General features: G+C 34.6%; 1 protein-coding gene across 2 annotated transcripts in view; it reads left to right on the forward strand.

The window, feature by feature from the left end:
* The window catches only part of LOC129717900 (uncharacterized), a 201,648-nt gene that overhangs the window by 51,807 nt on the left and 132,175 nt on the right, over nt 1-17,666 (forward strand). Inside the window, exon 3 of one of the 2 annotated variants that reach the window (XM_055668169.1) lies at nt 4,125-4,136. The exons of the other annotated variant lie outside the window; for it this stretch is intronic. Within the exon in view, the coding sequence (XP_055524144.1) occupies nt 4,125-4,136 (12 nt within the window). The remainder of the gene's footprint in view (nt 1-4,124; nt 4,137-17,666) is intronic. 2 annotated transcript variants of the gene reach the window in all.

The following is a 17,666-nucleotide window of genomic DNA, read 5'->3' on the forward strand; positions in this document are numbered from 1 at the left end:
GAAGTCGTGCATTAGGGCTGCCTGAGCACTAGGATACCTCATCTTTACCCAATTGCTGCAGAGTTCTAATAGCCAAGAAGGAAGAAGGCGTCAAACCATAGGTAATAGTTGATAGCTCATAAACGCCAACTTCTTCCACAGGTGAAAACCTCCAAAATATTCTCTGCAGGGAAGTGTCGTCAGAATGCAAACGAATTTGCCTATACATTTTCGCGATGTCTCCAACTATGGCAACTTCGTGTTTGCGAAATCTTAAAAGAATTCCGAAAAGCGAATCTTGAATGGTGGGTCCCTTTAAAAGTGCGTCGTTAAGAGCATATCCAGAGTTAGTGCGAGCTGACCCGTCAAATACCACACGCACTTTTGTGGTCGTACTAGATTCCTTCACTACCGCGTGATGTGGCAAATAGTGAATTTTCCGAGGTTGCATATCCACTGCAGCATCCTCAGACGCCTTACACATATGTCCCAGATCCAAATACTCCAGAATAAAAGCGTGATACTGTTGCTTCATTTCAGCATCTCTTTCCAACCGCTTTTTCAGGTTTAAAAAACGATTCATCGCTACGTCCTTTGATTCACCTACCATTCTAGTAAAGTTGACATGCTTGGGCATACGCACTTCGTATCGGCCATCTTCTAACCGCTTATGAGCTCCAATGTAGTTAGTTTCACAGTCTTGCTCTTCTTTCTGCCAAAACCTTTAAAACATTTACCTGAGACGACCCATCCAAACACTGTGTCGACTAGTATGGGAAGTCCACGTCCAAGCGATATGCGACCCATTTCTCGTTCATATAAAAATTGGTAAAAATACTCCGCTCCGATTATCATATCAATCCTGTTGCACACGTTAAATTGTGGATCGGCTAATTGAAGTTTTTCAGGAATCTTCCAATGAGACGTAGGAATAGTCACCGAAGGAAGTTGTGAGGTTATCCGTGGAAGCACAAGAAAATCGATCGAAACCGAGAATTTGGTGACTCTTGAGCTTATTATCGTATTGACTGCATATCTGGACCTACTCTCTGATTGCCCAACTCCGCATATTGGTATATTGACCGATCGTCTATTCAATTTTAGCATCTGACACAATCTTTCACTGATGATATTTGCTTGTGACCCGTTGTCGAGTAGCGCTTTAGCCAGCAACTTATTTCCGTTCTGATTTGTTATCTGCAGCACAACAGTAGACAAGAAAACATTACATATTCCAAGCTTATTTCCAGTTTCAACACTTTATGACCCTACAGCCTCTTGCTCCGGTGCCTCGAATTGTCCATCTTCAGTTCCACTCGCCGCAACATTCGTAGCAGCTCTTGGATTGGATTCCATCGAAGGTGTCGGTATCGCAGTGTTTTCTGTGTTAGTTGGGAAGCCCGGATGAATGGGCGAGTGATGCTTCCGTCCACATGTTCTGCACGAAAAATTTGAGTTGCAATCCCGCACCCAGTGTCCAGTTCTAAAACAATTGCTGCACAACGCTTAGCATTTATTAGCTCTAGCCTCTCTTTATTATATAAGTTCAAAAACGCATCACAACGAGCCATATAGTGGTCACCACGGCAGCATGGGCAAATCGTAGGTCGCTCACCCGTTCTAGTAGCATTTATTGCTATCCTTGGACGCTTGCTCATTGACTTATGAGAACTTTCCCCTACTGAATTAGTTGATACAGCATCCAGCACCCTTGTGCGCTTTTCCAAAAAGGCTACCAAAACTTCGGAAGGTTGGCTCACTTACTGAAGCTGCATGATCCTCCCACATCTGCAGAGAACGCGAGTCTAACTTTGAGCACATCCAGTGTAGCAACAATGCACCCCAACATTCGGTTTTTTCACCCAATTGGCTAATTTCCCAGCCATACCTCCTGGTAACGGCACCAAAATGTTGAGTTTTGATTCGAATGGCCAGGAATCTAGCCTACCGAACTTCTTTGAGCGCAAATATGTTAGCCGCTGAGTAGCTAGCTTTGCTCACAGGAGAAATGAACTTTCTTACGCAGGGGAGTTTGTCCCGGATGAGCCGCTTATCGAGCGAAATTGCCGAGATGAAATTTCATTAACGCGCGTACAGATTTCCAGAAAGCGTGAACTGCTTGCAATAAAAGTCACCATTTGCGATCGAAAACTTATTTATTTTACCGAGGGAGTACACAATTAACACAGCTGTACTTGACCATCTAGACGCTACTATTTTATTGAACAATTTCAGATTTCGATCAGCGAGATCGCGCCTACAGATTATCCGTTGCGGCCTAATATCTGTGTGCGTGAATCAGTAGAGATGATCAGTTTAACCGATATCGTTTGCCTATCATTCACGTTTAGGGTTCTAATCCTTTATAGCATTATATAATTTGTTATACAAATTCCAATCTTAACATATCTAGAAAGTCCAAAATTTCATTATACAAATCTCGTACCCGTGTTCCTGGTCTCTACAGTATCAGTACTTTTGCTTTAAACTAGCCTAAAATCGTTGAATTTAATACATTTTTATATTCAGTAGACAAACCACACACACTTGTGCGTGGCCCCAACACCATTTTAACTATGTGTTGGTTTAACTCGGTTCCAGAATATGAAAATGATTGTTACACATGGGGTAGTGGGTCTGAAATCTAGATTTTTAGCGTTACGTAATTTGTGTACTACGCCTACTATAATATCTTGCATTTCACGGAGATATACCACGCACAGGTGTGCATTATAATGTGCATTATTCTAAATCGATCTTCAATCAGAAAATTAAAAAAAAATGTGCTCTATTGAAATAAACCACGCATACCTGTGCGCAGCCCCAACAGCATTCTTACTTTTTTTTGGTTTAACACAGTTTCAAATATCAATAGCTTAATAGCGCCAGATCTCTACTTTTGGATACCCTCAGGGCCCGAGGAATACAGCCCTATGTGCCAGTTCGTGATATCCTCGCTGATAAAATTGGCTCCGTAAAATATTAATTTGTATTGTGCCGTGTCAAATAAATGTTGTGAAAAAAAATAGCTTAATAGAGTCGGGCTGATGGAAAGGAGTTCTATACATGATTGCACCACCTATCAAGGTGAATCCTGATTCAACGTACCGTTACCTCCTAACAAAAATCTCCTTTCCGTGACCTTTGGGGAGATGCAAAAGTTAACACGGTCTCCAAACAGCAAAGGTCACACTAACATCTCTTTCCTCTTCTCACCTGATTGCAAGGACGCAGCCGGCGCCGTTATTGATCTGTTGAGTATTGAGTCATTGAAACATGTACAATGAGAATGGTCCACGATTCTCGGCCAATGATTCACTGTGTAATTTCACTGATTCGGATCAATCACGCAGTGAATTAAATAACTTAATTAATCTTAGAAAATGTGAGACACCGAATAGTTCCAACAACCGTTGAAATGGAATCGGTAACATGCTGGCAAGGTTGTACTAAAATGCTATTGAGATGAAAAGTTATAACAATCATGTACAATAATCGCCAGAAACGTCTCTCTCAAATAATACTTTCGGACTGTAGAAGCTGAGTCTAATTAGGAGACACTGCTAGACACACATTTTTTGCCGGGACACAGGATTAAGTTTTGTTGTAAATATAAACATTATCCCTCAAAAGAACCCAAGCGTTCGACAACTCAATCTCATTTAGATTCTAGTCACACTCAAAGTGTGGAATGTAAAACCAGGGAATATCTCTTGAATTTGTGGGCCAGTTTTCCCTCCATTTCTCCTTTATGAGTCAATTCTTTTGTTACGATTCCCGAGAGAAGTAAATATTTGCCCACTGCGGTATGAAAATAGCGTCAATAATGGTAAGGACGATAATAACGATGATGATGATGGTCATCATCATCATCATCATTATCATTACCATCACCATAATCATCACTGTAACAGCAGTTAGTTTTGAAGGGTTTGATTTGCGGTTTTCCTTCCGGAATCAAAACACAAAGCGCACGGGACCGGAAAATCGCAATCTCGCTCTCGTACAGCTGTTTTCGATGCTAATTTAGCGTGCAGACCGGATGAATTGATAATAATGGTCCAGCATCCAATTAACCCCCAACAATGTCCGACCGACAGCTGTTCCTAACCGAGGTTCTCTGTTTTCTGTTTCTGTCGTTTCAGGACAAGCAACTGGTAAGTGTGGTGGACTGTGATGGAGGCAACGACGGTTGGTTGGATGTTTTAGGTAGGGCGCTGAGACAAAAGACAGTTTCCTGCCACTCACCTGTCACCGTTGATATTTCAATTTCCGATCTATTCATATTTTTTTCGAGTGAGTGTGTGTGTGGAAAACAATTCTCAAATATTACGCCTCACTTCCGAAATCCGTGTTTGTTTGTCGCGTGATTCGGTGGTGAGTTAGAGAAGCTGTCGAAATCATTTGTAAACACGAGGACGTTTTTTTTTTCAACCAACATCTTAAATCTCTGTGTACTCAGTTTCCAATCTCATCACAGCAGGTGATAGTATTTAGCTCATCAGGGTTTTTTTTTGTCGAGCTGCTTCCGATCTCCGGATCTCGGGTGAAACGATGTCAGCTTGCTAGCTAGAACACACAAACTTGGGTATAATGAATTCAACACATCACCGACCCAAGGATTACTGCCACTAAGGGGAAAGCTTTCCCACGCAGGAGACCCACTCACGCATCCACTTGTCTGTGGCTCTAGCCTCGATTCAATTCCATCCGATTGCCAGCTGCCATCCGACGAGGGCCGGACCGATTACTGCACCGTCGAATGGAAAGCTTTTATGTGTGTGCTTCTTCCGTTTCGATTGACACCAGGGCAGGAAATGGAGCAGGTTAGATTTTCCTCACCGCCCTCTGGTTCCGGCCTGGCGGGAAGGCATTGTAACAGAAACCCACCCGACGACGACCCGGTTGCTGCTACAAACACGAAATGAGTTTTGGACCGGTGCGAGTCCGGAGACAGTCTGGGCTGTTTCGTGGAACACCTTTGGCACCTGGTTTGGCTGGTGGGGGAGAAGAAAAAAAAAGCGAAATGCTCCTGCTGCTGCGTAAATTGGAAGTGGGATTTCTGAGTTGAGCTGTTTTGTGCGGAAATTGGCGTAAGGATGCTGTGATGTTGTGATGCTGGTCTCTCTGTCAATATGGTTACATCCCAGCATATCGTGCCGGCAGTGTGCCTGGGGGTGAATATCGAAATTTGAATCTAAATGGAATACATTTAATATGAAAGGTTTTGGAATTGGAGCAACTCTTTCGTTGGCTCGTGGAATAACCTTGTTTTTTTTTTGGTTGCTGTTATAAAAATGTTATACGTAACCCTTGTTGGTATGGCGTAACTATGCCTTTCAAAAGTATTGAATTTACTCAAAGTATGTTGAAATTCAAAAGAACACAATGTCGCAGAGTGTGTAATTTTCAATGCTCTAACAATTTTTATTAAAGCCCTGCAAAATAAAAAGGTAGAAAAGGCTGTTTTTTTAATTACTCAAAAACATATTATTTAATTACTCAAAAACACTTTTATTGTAAGTACAGTGAAATTTCGATTTTATTACGGTCAAAAAAACATCCTCCCGTGAATCAACAATGCTGTGGACTTGATGAAAAGATAAATTTTAGTATTTTTCGTTAGATTTCACTGCTATGCAATAAAAAATGCTAAACTGACTTACCTTAACTTTATCAGCATTTTTCTCCCCTCTAGTAAGCATTTGATCACCTTTGAATCAGTTTCATCGGGGGCCATCCACATACCACGTGGACAGCTTGGGGGGGTGGGTCTGTGTTATGTCCAAGGTCCATACAAAATTTTCAGAATTTATCTGGGCAGTTGTCCACGGGGGGGGGGGTGGGGGGTTCAAAATCGTTAAAAATCTGTCCACGTGGTATGTGGATGGCCCCTAATCACGATTATCCTAAATCTAGTTTTATTGTTTTTCCGAATTCAATTATAATCACCAAAAGCTTTCTTTATGAGCAATATATTAAAATACAGCAAAACCTATCTAATTGAGGAAATACAACGAACAAAAAATAAAACAGCAGAAAACAGTGCAATATAATAGAAAACTTTCAACAAAATAAAACCAACAGGAAAAAAATACTGCAAAGAATGACAAAAAAAATAATCCACTAGTAAATACTTATCTAAAATTAAAAAAAAAAAACAAAAAAAATGCATTAATGAAAACACAAAGACAAAAATAGCAAAATAACTACACAAAATTATTCGGATGAAAACTTTAAATTATTCGGATGAAACAACAAACGACGTACAACAAAAAAAAAACAACAAGAATGCAAAAAAATACAACAAAAATACAAACAACAACAAAAAATATAACAGGAAAAATACATCAGAGAATTGACCTTAAGAAAAATACAGCAGAAAATATATAACAATAGAAAACAGAAGAATACAGCAGGAAAAATACAGTAGAAGTAGTACAGAATGAAAAATACAAAAGATTAAATACAACAGAAAATGATCCACAAGAAAAACACAACAGGAAAATTATAACAGTAGAGAAAAAAAAAACAAAGAGAGTAACAAAAACCTTCAAATAGTATTTAATAAAACACTACAACAGTAGAAGAATACAGAAATGAAAATTCAACAGAAAAATACAACCACAATTTTATTGAAAACACAATAAAAACAACAACAGAAATACAGAATGCGGCGAAAATTCAAAAAAAAAAATACAACAGAAAAAACTCAGAGAAAGCAACAACAAAATATATATGACAATAGAAAACAGAAAAGTACAGCAGAAAACTAAAGTAGAAAAAGTACAGATGAAATACCACAGAAAATGATTCACAAGAAAAACACATAAGAAAAAGTATGATAGCAAAAAAAAAACAACAGAAAGAGAGTAACCAACAAAAATTCAATATAAGAAAATATTAAATAAAAACAACGAAAAATGATTCACAAGAAAAACACAACAGGAAAAGTTTAATAGCAGGAAAAAAACAATAAAGATTACAAAAACAACAATCAACAAAAAAATACAACAACAAAAATTAAAAAAAAAATAAAAACAACAACAAAAATTCAAAAAATGCAACAAAAACATACAACGAAAAATTATTCAGAATAAAATTTAACAAAAAATGAACACAGAGAAAGCAACAACAAAAAACACAACAGAAAATATGTGAAGAAAACAGAAAAGTAGAGCGAGAAAAAAACAGTAGAAACAGTACTGAGGGAAAAAAAAAGATTAAATAAACAGAGAATGACTCAAAAGAAAAACACAATGGAGAAAGTATAATGGCAAAAACAGAAAGACAAAAAATATTTAATAAAACTTGAAGAACATGATAATATTTCAAAGGAAGCTAAAAGAAAGAATACAGAGAAAATATATAACAGAAAAAATACAAAAACGTTATTGAGAACAAAACAAAAACAACAACAATAATAATGAAAGTAGCGGAAAAATGCAGTGAAAAATTATTCAGAAAAAAAATACAATTAATAAAACAACTGAGCGAAATCGACAAAATAAGAACAACAGAAATAATGCACTAGAGATTTGATTAAAAGAAAAATACAACAGAACATGTAAAAAAAATCAGAAAAACTGTTGAAAAGAAAGAATATAATTGACATAATGAACCAGAAACTGATTCACGCGAAACTGACAACAGAGAAAGTAAAATTGCAAAAATATAACGACAGAAAAAATACAACAGGAAAACCTACAGCAGAAAAAGTGCAGCAATGGTCTCTAACAGTAGAAAAAATGTAGCAAGAAGAACATAAACTTTTCAAGAAAATTAAACAACAAAAACAAACATGAAAACACTGTACAGACACAAAAAAAAATTACTGATAGAAGATATTAAACAAAAACTTCAACGAAAATAACTATTAGTAAAAAGGAGTAATAAAAATACAAAGAAAAAAATATAACAGAAAAAGGACAAGAGAAAATTGTTCTAAAGAAAAAAAACAAAAAAGGAAATGTATGATGATAAACAGAAAAAGTACAAGAAAAACAACAACGAAAAATACAGTAGTAAAAAAAAAAACAAAAATATAAAAGGAAAAATATAACCGAAAATGATTTAAAAGGGAATAAATAAAACAAAAAACGCAGGAAAAAATAAAACAATAAATAAAATAAAAACTTACAACACAAACCACAGTGAAAAATTATTATTATACAACAAAAAATATGTTGTGTTTTCAGAAGAAAAAATACATAGCTGTAAGAAAACGACAACAAAAAATCATCAGATGAGATACAACAAAAAATGTATGAAAAAAAGTACAGCAGAAAAATAAAACAGTAGTGACAGTACTTCAGACAAAATTCAACAGAAAATGATTCACAAGGGAAACACAACTAAAAAAATAATAGCAAAAAAAAAACAACGAAAAATACAAAAAATACAGCAGAAAAAACTACAATGGGAAAAACTATAGTAGAAAAAGTGCAGCAATATATTCTTGCATTAGAAAACCAGCAGCAGGAAGAACAAAAAAAATTCAAGAAAAGAAGAAGATATAAAATAAAAATTTCAACAGAAATATATAAATTAGTAAAAAGCAGTAATAAGAATATAAAGAAAAAATATAACAGAAAAAATACAAGAGAAAATTTTTCAGAAGGAAAAACAACACAAAAGAAAATGTATAATGATAAAAAGAGAAAATACAAGAAATACAACAGGAAAAAATACAGTTATAAAAACACAAACACAAAAATATAACAGGAAAAGTAAACCGAAAATTAATCGAAAGGGAATAAAAACAAAAAAAAACGCCAACAAAAATAAAATAGAAACTTACAATAAAAAACGCAGTGAAAAATTATTCATACAACTATACAACAAAATATATGTTGTATTTTTCAAAAGGAAATAAAAAATATAATAAAAAAGATACAACAGAAAATGTATAACAAAAAAAAAACACAGCAGGAGAAAAATACATCAGCCACAGTACAACAGACAAAATTCAACAAAAAATGAACAGAAAGAATATAATAGCAAAAACCACAACAACAAAAATACGAAAAACACAGCAGAATAAACTACAATAGGAAAAACTACAGTAGAAAAAGTGCAGCAATATATTCTTACAGTAGAAAACATGCAGCAGGAAGAAAAGAAAATGTCCAAGAAAATAAAACAAAAAAAAATATAAAAATACTAAACAGAGACACAAAAAATACAACAGAAAAATACAGATAGAAGATATTCAACAAAAACTTTAACAGAAATGAAAACAGTAGAAAAAAACAGTAACAAAAATACAAAGAAAAAAATATAACAGGAAAAATACAAGAAAAAATGTATATTGGTAAACAGAAAAAATACAAGAAATACAACGGGCAAAAAAAGTCATGAAAAACCAAAGGAAAAAATATTACAGGAAAAGTATAATCAAAAATTTTTCTAAAAGAAATAAATACAACAAAACACGCAAAATAAAAAAATTGCAAAAAATTAAACAAAAACCTACAACAAAAAACACAGTGAAAAATTATTTAGACAACTATACAACAAAAAATATTTGCTAAAAAAATGTATTTTTAAAAAAAAACAATACAGCTGTAAGAAAATAACAACAAATAATTCATCAGAGAATTGAATTGCAAAAAAAGATACAACAGAAAATGTATAGTAAAAAAAAACACAGCAGGAAAAAGTACAGTAGCGACAATACAACAGACGAAATTCAACAGAAAATGATTCACAAGAAAAACACAACTTAAAAATATAGTAGCAAAAAAAACAACAACAAAAATTTTGAAAGAACAGCAGGAGAATCTACAATAGAAAAAAACTACAGCAGAATTCTCACAGTCTAAAAAAATGAAGCAATAAAAAAAGAAAATTTCAAAATAACCGAAGAACAGAAACAATAAAACAACAAAAACAAATATAAAAATAAAGCACAGCGACATGAAAAAAAAGCAAGAAAACATTTAATAAACATCTTCAACAGGAATAAATATAGTGAAAAAAGGCAGTAATGAGAATACAAAGAAAAAATAAAAGAGAAAATTTCTATAGAAATCAAAAAAAAATACAAGAAATACAGCAGAAATTTACAGTGAAAACTTGTTCGATAGAAAAAGTACAACAAAAAGAGTATGATGAAGAACCCTATTTCAAATTGGACTCAAATACTCGAAAATGCTTCGAAAATAACCTTCAAACAACTCTACAATGTTTCGAAATTCCCCTCAAAACTGAGCAAACTGTATCGATATGATTTTCATATAACTCGAAAATAAATGCAAAATTATTTAAAAATTGTTCAATAGTTTTTTGAACATTACCTACTCTAAAATACACGCAATGATTATTTAATTAAGACTCAAAAAAAAAAAAACACTTGAAATGACTCGTAAGTAAATTATGTTTGATTAGAAGCTTGAGTGAAGTAGTTAGAATTCTAGAAATAATTAAAAAACGACTTGGAAACTCATTGCCATTAAAAGTACTATAATCGTAAAATATTTGAACTCGAAATATTATACTGATTTTAAAAAAAATACTCAAAAATAAATCTAAAAAGATTCGAATTCTTCCAAAAATGACTTAAAAACGGCCAAAAAATTCCTTATTTTTATTTTTTCACTGAAGGTAACAGAAAACTGACTCGCAATTCGAGGTAAACTTAAAATTCATTCAAGAATCGGTTCAACAAAATTATGTAACCTTCAAAATGGCAAAACAAATGAGATCAAAAGCAGCTCAGAAAAATGTCTCAAAGCTGCGGAACGTTGTAAACTAAATACGGAATGAATTGAAAATTATCCTAAAATAGTTTAAACTCTCTCTAAAAATTTCAAGCATTGTTAGTGAAATAACACAAAAAAATTGTAAAGTGACTTCAAAATGACTTTAAAATTGCTAGAAAACAACTTACCTTCATGTTATCAATTAAAAATAGAGTTAAAAATGGTTAGATCTTGACCCAGAAATTAAAGTAGAAATATACCTGACAAACAAGGTTATTTAGGTATTTTCCCTTTATTTACTTCCAAGTGTTCTGACTTGAATAATATTTTGAAATAACCCCAAAACCGCCAAAATTAAGAATGCTCTCTTAAGAATAAAACCTAAAAGTTACTCGAAAGTTTTTTAGAAATAGTCATATTCCAAAATGGGCCTAAAATATTTAAAATGATACAAGAATAATACTAAAAAAATATTTGAAAAAAGACTCAACTTATTTTACTTATGACTCAAATCTGACAAAAATGGTTTCAAAAATGACTTTAAAATCATTGGAGAATAAGTTTAAAGTTACACATAATTTAAGTTGATTTAAATATATCAAAACATGATCTCAAACATGTTTGAAAGTTACTTTTAAATATATCTCAAATCGCTCTTGAAAGAGACTCCAAAAAGCATTAGAAACGATAATTTTAAAATGATATTTAAAAAAAATCTATAAATTATCAAGAAATATCCCAGGAGTTTCAAAAAGAGTTTAAAAAAAGTTCAAAAATACCAAGCATTATTATAAATGGTTCTGAAATAAGAAAAAAAAACACCCTCAAGATGAAGCTTCAAAACTACTTAACAAAAATTTAGAAATGATTGAACATTGTCAAAAATATCAATGTTAGCTATGTAGTAATCTGAAAGCAACTTAGGAATGACACAAAATAAACTCGAAAAATTCAAAAACTTACACGTGTGTCAAAACCTTTTAATTACGTTCAAAGATATATGAATCATCCAAATGAGGCTAAAAAGGGAGACAAAATTGACTTTATAGTGTCTCATAAATGATTCGAAAATGGTTCCAGAATAACATTCCAAAACGACGTAGGATAACCTAAGACTATTTTAAAAGTGATTCACGAATGTTCAAAATTACATTAAAAGTAATAACAGACATATTGCTTCCTTTCCGTTGCAGTCGTGGAGCTGCTGAGGAAAACTCGGTCCCCGAGTTCCTTACCCTAATGGTCGTAAGGATATAAGGCCGGCGCCGTTTTAGAACCATATAAAGCGGTAGCTACTGAATCTTTGTACACTGAAAATGGTAAATTATTCCCAAGTAGCCATATGCTTGGTCAATTGGCTCAGGTCGATCACGGAGGAGCAACTACGGAATGTGCGGTCGTCAAGCTCAAGGTCAAGTACCACAAGTAGTTTCGCTGAAAGTTATGCCCGAATACGATACATATCTAGCTAACGATCCTTCACTTACAATCATTTCGTATATCTTTTTGATGTCTGCGTTAGGGAAGTAAGCCAATTTTTCGTAATTTTTTCTTGTATAATTTAGATTTCCAATGAATTATTGAATTCGGTACAGTTGTATGAAAGCCATTAGCATTTTAAACTTACATGTCGCCAGCAAAAAACGTTCCATGCTCATCTTGCTTTCGACAGAATACACCCCACTATAGAGAATAAAGACGTATTCCTCTGTAAAAATAACTCAAAAATGACTGTCACGTAGTCAATGGTGACTAAAGCGGTCATTTCTCAGAAATGACTGAAAATTCTTCAAAAAATTACCTAAAATTATTTCCAAAAACTCGCTCATGACTTGAAATTATTACAAAAATTAATCTTCCGTCAAACGTGTTAAATGAGAAAACATCAACTGACTGTCTCGATCGCGTTTGCATAAGTAACTCGCTGCTATTCTCTGCACGTGAGGAGAGACTCTCCCTCAATAATAACAATAACTCTTACAAGGCAGTGTGTATTGTTAATTGAGATGTTTTGAGAATGAGACGCAATAGTAGAGGGTGATACGATATTGGGCAGAATTTATTTTTCTAGTAGTTTAATCGATAAAATACCATACCGAACACATCGGAAGTTTGGAGTTCGATTCCCGTCTGGATAACGTAGGAAGTCTACATAAAAATTAAATGACTTGAAATTAACATGAATATGATTCAAAATTAACTTGAAACTTGCTCAAAAATAACGTAAAAGGGATAAAAAAATGACAATGTCTCTAAACCTTCTTAATAATAAAAAAAAAGTTTGTTCATTTTCGTTTCCATTCTCATCGTTCCTAATCTCGAAAAGCCTCAAAAAAAATCATGAGAAACACAAAAATGGCGAACATCATACAGTGAATACAAAAATGACACATAAATGATACCAAAGTGACGCACAAATGATTCGAAATTAGCAGGAAAATCATGTTCGACAAAGAATTTAAAGGGCCAAAATTGTCAAGGCTCTAATGATATTGATCTCCCAACTGGACTCGAGGTACGATGCTGGTCTGAACAAACCAGTCGTCGTAGGTTCGAGTCTCGGCTCGGGAGAGACTGTTATTGTCAGTAGGATCCTGGCGCTAGACACGCGAATGTCCTGCACACTAAACAGTTGGCTGCGAAGTACGTGTGTAATAATAAAACAGAAGGTCGAGTTTCGAATTGTAATGTAGCACCAAGGCTTTGCTCTGCTATGATGTTCGAGATTTTCAAGATTTTTAGGTTTTTAAACATTTTTTATTCTTTCCAATTATAAAAAGATTCTTGAAAAAAAAATATTTTTGCCATTTTAAAAGTTAAAATGTTTTTTCCAGTCGACGTTTCGTCACTTTTTAATAACATCTTTAGGGGCTCTTTGCAAATTATCTTTTAAAAAACAACGGGTACAAAAAATCTAGGGATAATTCGGCAACACGCTTTCAATCATGCCTTAGATTAAGTGGAGAGAATATAAAATCACACCAGCAAATCGAGGATATCTGGTCACCCTACATTGTCGTCGCCGGTAAACAGAAGCCAATTGCGATGCAGCAAATCTGTCACTCACACGTCCGTTCGGTTCGGAAGTGTTACCCGCTGATGATATCTGTCCGGTTCGTCCTCTCCTTTTGAAATACTTATCAGCTCTTACACCCACTGCACATAGGGTGTGTCATGAGGTGGTCACTTTACGGTCTTTTGAGAGTTGTAAATCCATTATATTCCTAGCTAAAATTTTTGTTTGCGTATAGTACGGTATCACGGGATACGGCCTGGGTAGAAAACCAAAAAAACAACACATTTTATCGCTCCCGTCAATTTCTTCCATTGAGTGAACAAAAACAGAAATTTTATTCAACTGTCCTTGCTCTTTCCTACTCGGGTTTAACGCCTGACGTTTAGAGGGACAAGTCATGTCATCTCGTCGTGGCCTCATCGCATCGTCTGTCGGTCAGTGTCGGATGTGTCGGGACACCCGCAGCCGCCATCCAGGCGTCGAACCGCAGGACAGCGACTCGAGCGCCTTCGCACAAGCAACCACTTTGTAAGCTGTCATGTTCATGTGGCCATTTTCGGGATGATTTATGAGGTGAGCTACAAGCGATAAAATATTTGCCGTGGAAAGAGCAACATAAACACACACACACTCACGCATACAGAGCACGTGCAGTTGCGAATAGCCCCTTCGAGCACCAGTGTGGGGCGCTGCACCGTTGCACAACATAAACAACGCGTGCACTTGACAAATAACATCCCGTGATCCGGTTTCCTCGAAAGCGCGGTGTTTGCAAACAAGAATTTCTAAACGGAATTGTGTTGCGATGACAGGACTCGGGAGTACAAATCATAGAAACATTGTTGGCGACGACATTAAGTTGTCTATTGCAAGACAATTGCATGTTATTTTATTGGGTCGAAATTTACCATTTTACGAGGAAAACATATATATCTACAGCCGAGTGCAACGAGGAGTGGAAATAGAACTTCAAAAACGACAACACTAAACTAGTAGTGAATAGTCGAAAAATCCGCTTTGGGAGTACATTTTGTATCTGAAGAGAGGTTGGTCCCGATGTGTTGTAACATTGTAACATTACTGGGTGCAACATCATCCGATAATTCGACTGATGATTGATGGGTAAATTTCGAGAGAATTATTGATCCACTTCTAGTCTGGCACATAATCTGAAACGGGTAAGTGGAAGTAGTCTCCGATTCAAAAAAGCAAAAACGGGCCACTTGGAATTATTCGATTTTTATTTCGCTCCATCGTGCGTCGAAATCGAAGATCCACCCAAGCGTAAATTGACAACACTTCCAGTAATTGGAGATGTTCGCCCGCTCGTTCGGGCGTGGAAAAATGATAAGTGAACACATTTTTCAAACTCGACATTAATCCACAAGAACGAATGAACGAACGATATGGTTCCTGTGGCACGGTAGAGCTGCTGCCAACGGTGCAGACAAATCGGAACGAGTCGAAAGACAATTTTTCACCTACTTTCGGACCCACTCGGCCAGGACTAACAGGAAGAACGATGAATAACTCGCGATGATCGATTTGCGTTCGGAATGCTTCTGCCAGTATTTCACATGGAAAGAGGAACGCTCGCTGTTAGTTCGATTTTTCGATTCGGAAAAACAAGTTAGCTAACGCGAACCACGCGCTGAAATTGAGTTATTTTACCTTCGGAAAAAGCTGAAGTGTCAGTTTAGTGTGTAAAATTTTATTGGATAGGTAAAATGTATTTTCTAATAAGCGCAAGCCATTCAACATTCACCGATCACATGCCAGATTAATTTCAACATTCTCAAACAAAATTATGAGGCATGAATGATTTGCTTCGTCAAAATCAGCCTTGAGACAGAATAGCATGTTAGAAGCGCTTATCAATGCCAAAAAACTGTGAGATTGTTATTTGAGAAGCTCCTTATCTCTAACTTAGAAATCACACCGGAATTCATTCCGAAATTTTCATTCATTTGGAAACTGTACAACTTTCAAGAATTTTGTGGAATTGTGTTGAAAGCAATGCAATATGAACTAATTCATTGAGCTATTTTAAATGACTTATCAACATTTTCTATTTTCTTTATTGACTTTTAAGTCAAAAGTGTTGACACTTCAAACAATCGTTTTTTATTTTGATGAATCATTAAAATCTCTAAAACCTATTAAATCTTTCAAAATTTTCACGTTTAAATTTTAATGTAGTACTTTCAAATGCTTAAAACTCAGTTAGTTTCCAACGAGTTGCTTCAATCTTACAGCTAGAAAATAAGCTGGATTGGAAAGTTGGATGCGTCCACCAAAATGCAGAAAATTGTAAACTCTTAGTATCAATCTAAATCACACCAAACAATCACCATTCTTCCCCAGCATAGCCCACATCGAAGTATCCAAATGATTTGACTTTCCAAATGACTTGTTGTTGTTGTTTTGCTCGCACGAGTGCACAACGCCCCGCCCACCGGAAGTATAACTCTTAGTAGTCACGCACAAAAGCCGAGCATGCAGAAATTTAGTCTTCATTGTACAACCGCTCACTACAACAAGGTGAGAGTTAACTCTTACTGAAACCTGACTCGCCCGCAGCCGGCAGTGCAGCAGTTGTGTTCAGCGTAATAAGGCTGCACAGGTAACTAATCCGATAGCACGAACCACCGGCGGACTGCACAGCATTGCTGAACATTTCCGCACATGAGTGTCGAATTTTTTTTTTTTTTTTCACTCCGGACAATCGAGTTTTCCGGAAGTTTTTTCTTCCAAATTTGCCTTAAACAACCGTAATTTTTTTTTAATTTGTTATGTAACTTGCATAATCCAGTGACCACCAGAAATCATTTCTGTGGAAAAAAGGGTAAATTTCCGAGAAGCAAAAAATAAGTCTAAAATTCCGGATAATCGAGTCCGACTTATTAAAAATTTCAAAAATCTTAAAAATTTTAGAAATATTTAAAATCTGACAAGTTTGAATATTAGCTAAATCTTACGAATCTTAAAAATTAACAAAAATCTTGAATCTCCTAAAAATCTCGAAAATTTTTAGAATTCTATAATACTGAGAATTTTAAGAATTTGAAATCTTTTAAAAATCCTAAAAATTTTAAAATTCCAAAAATTTTAACAATTAAAAAAATAACCTGAAAATTTTAAAAATTCTCAATATTTTAAAAACTCCAATTATAAAAATTTTAAAAATCTTAATAACCCTCGATATCATAAAAAATCCAAAATTCCTTAATATTCAAAAAATCCTAGAAATCTGAAAAATTTTAAGAAAATACAAAATTTTAAAAATATTAAAAATCTGAAAAATTTTGAAAATCCCAAAAACCATGGAATTTTAAAAATTCCAAAAACCTTAAAATTCTTTAAAATTCTGGAAATCTGAGAATTTCAAAATTCCCAAAAACCATAGAGATGTTCAAAATTTTGAAATTTTAAAAATCCCAAAGATCTCAAGAATTCAGAAAATCTTGAATATCATTCGAATCTCAAAAACCGTAACGATTTCAAAAATCGAAAAAATTTTAAAAATCGTGAAAATCTCCAAAATTTTTAATATCTTGAAAATCTCCAAAAATCTGAAAAATCTTGATAATTTTGAAAATTTGGAAAAATTCCAAGTAGCGTCGTAATCCTAAAAATCTCAATTATTCTAAAGATTTCTAAAACCCTGAAAATCTTCAAAATCCAAAAAAAAAGTTAAGTAGGGTAGAGCGGGGCTAGTTGGTTACGGGGTAAGTTGGTCAATGAGAATATCTTCGAATCTACGTATCAAAAAAATCGTGTAATATGGGTGATATGTAGTAGATAACCAGGGAATCTAAATGAAAAAATGAAGTACAGTTTTATTTAGGACGTATAACAAATACAGGTTGGTGCCAAATTGGCCATCAATTCTACTCGGTTTTCAAGTTGAAACTTTTTGTCTGAACAAAGCTAGCCAAATTAAAATAAACCTAGTTCCATCCATAATG

This window comes from Wyeomyia smithii, chromosome 1, assembly GCF_029784165.1.
Source record: "Wyeomyia smithii strain HCP4-BCI-WySm-NY-G18 chromosome 1, ASM2978416v1, whole genome shotgun sequence".
NCBI classification, from domain to species: Eukaryota; Metazoa; Arthropoda; class Insecta; order Diptera; family Culicidae; genus Wyeomyia; species Wyeomyia smithii.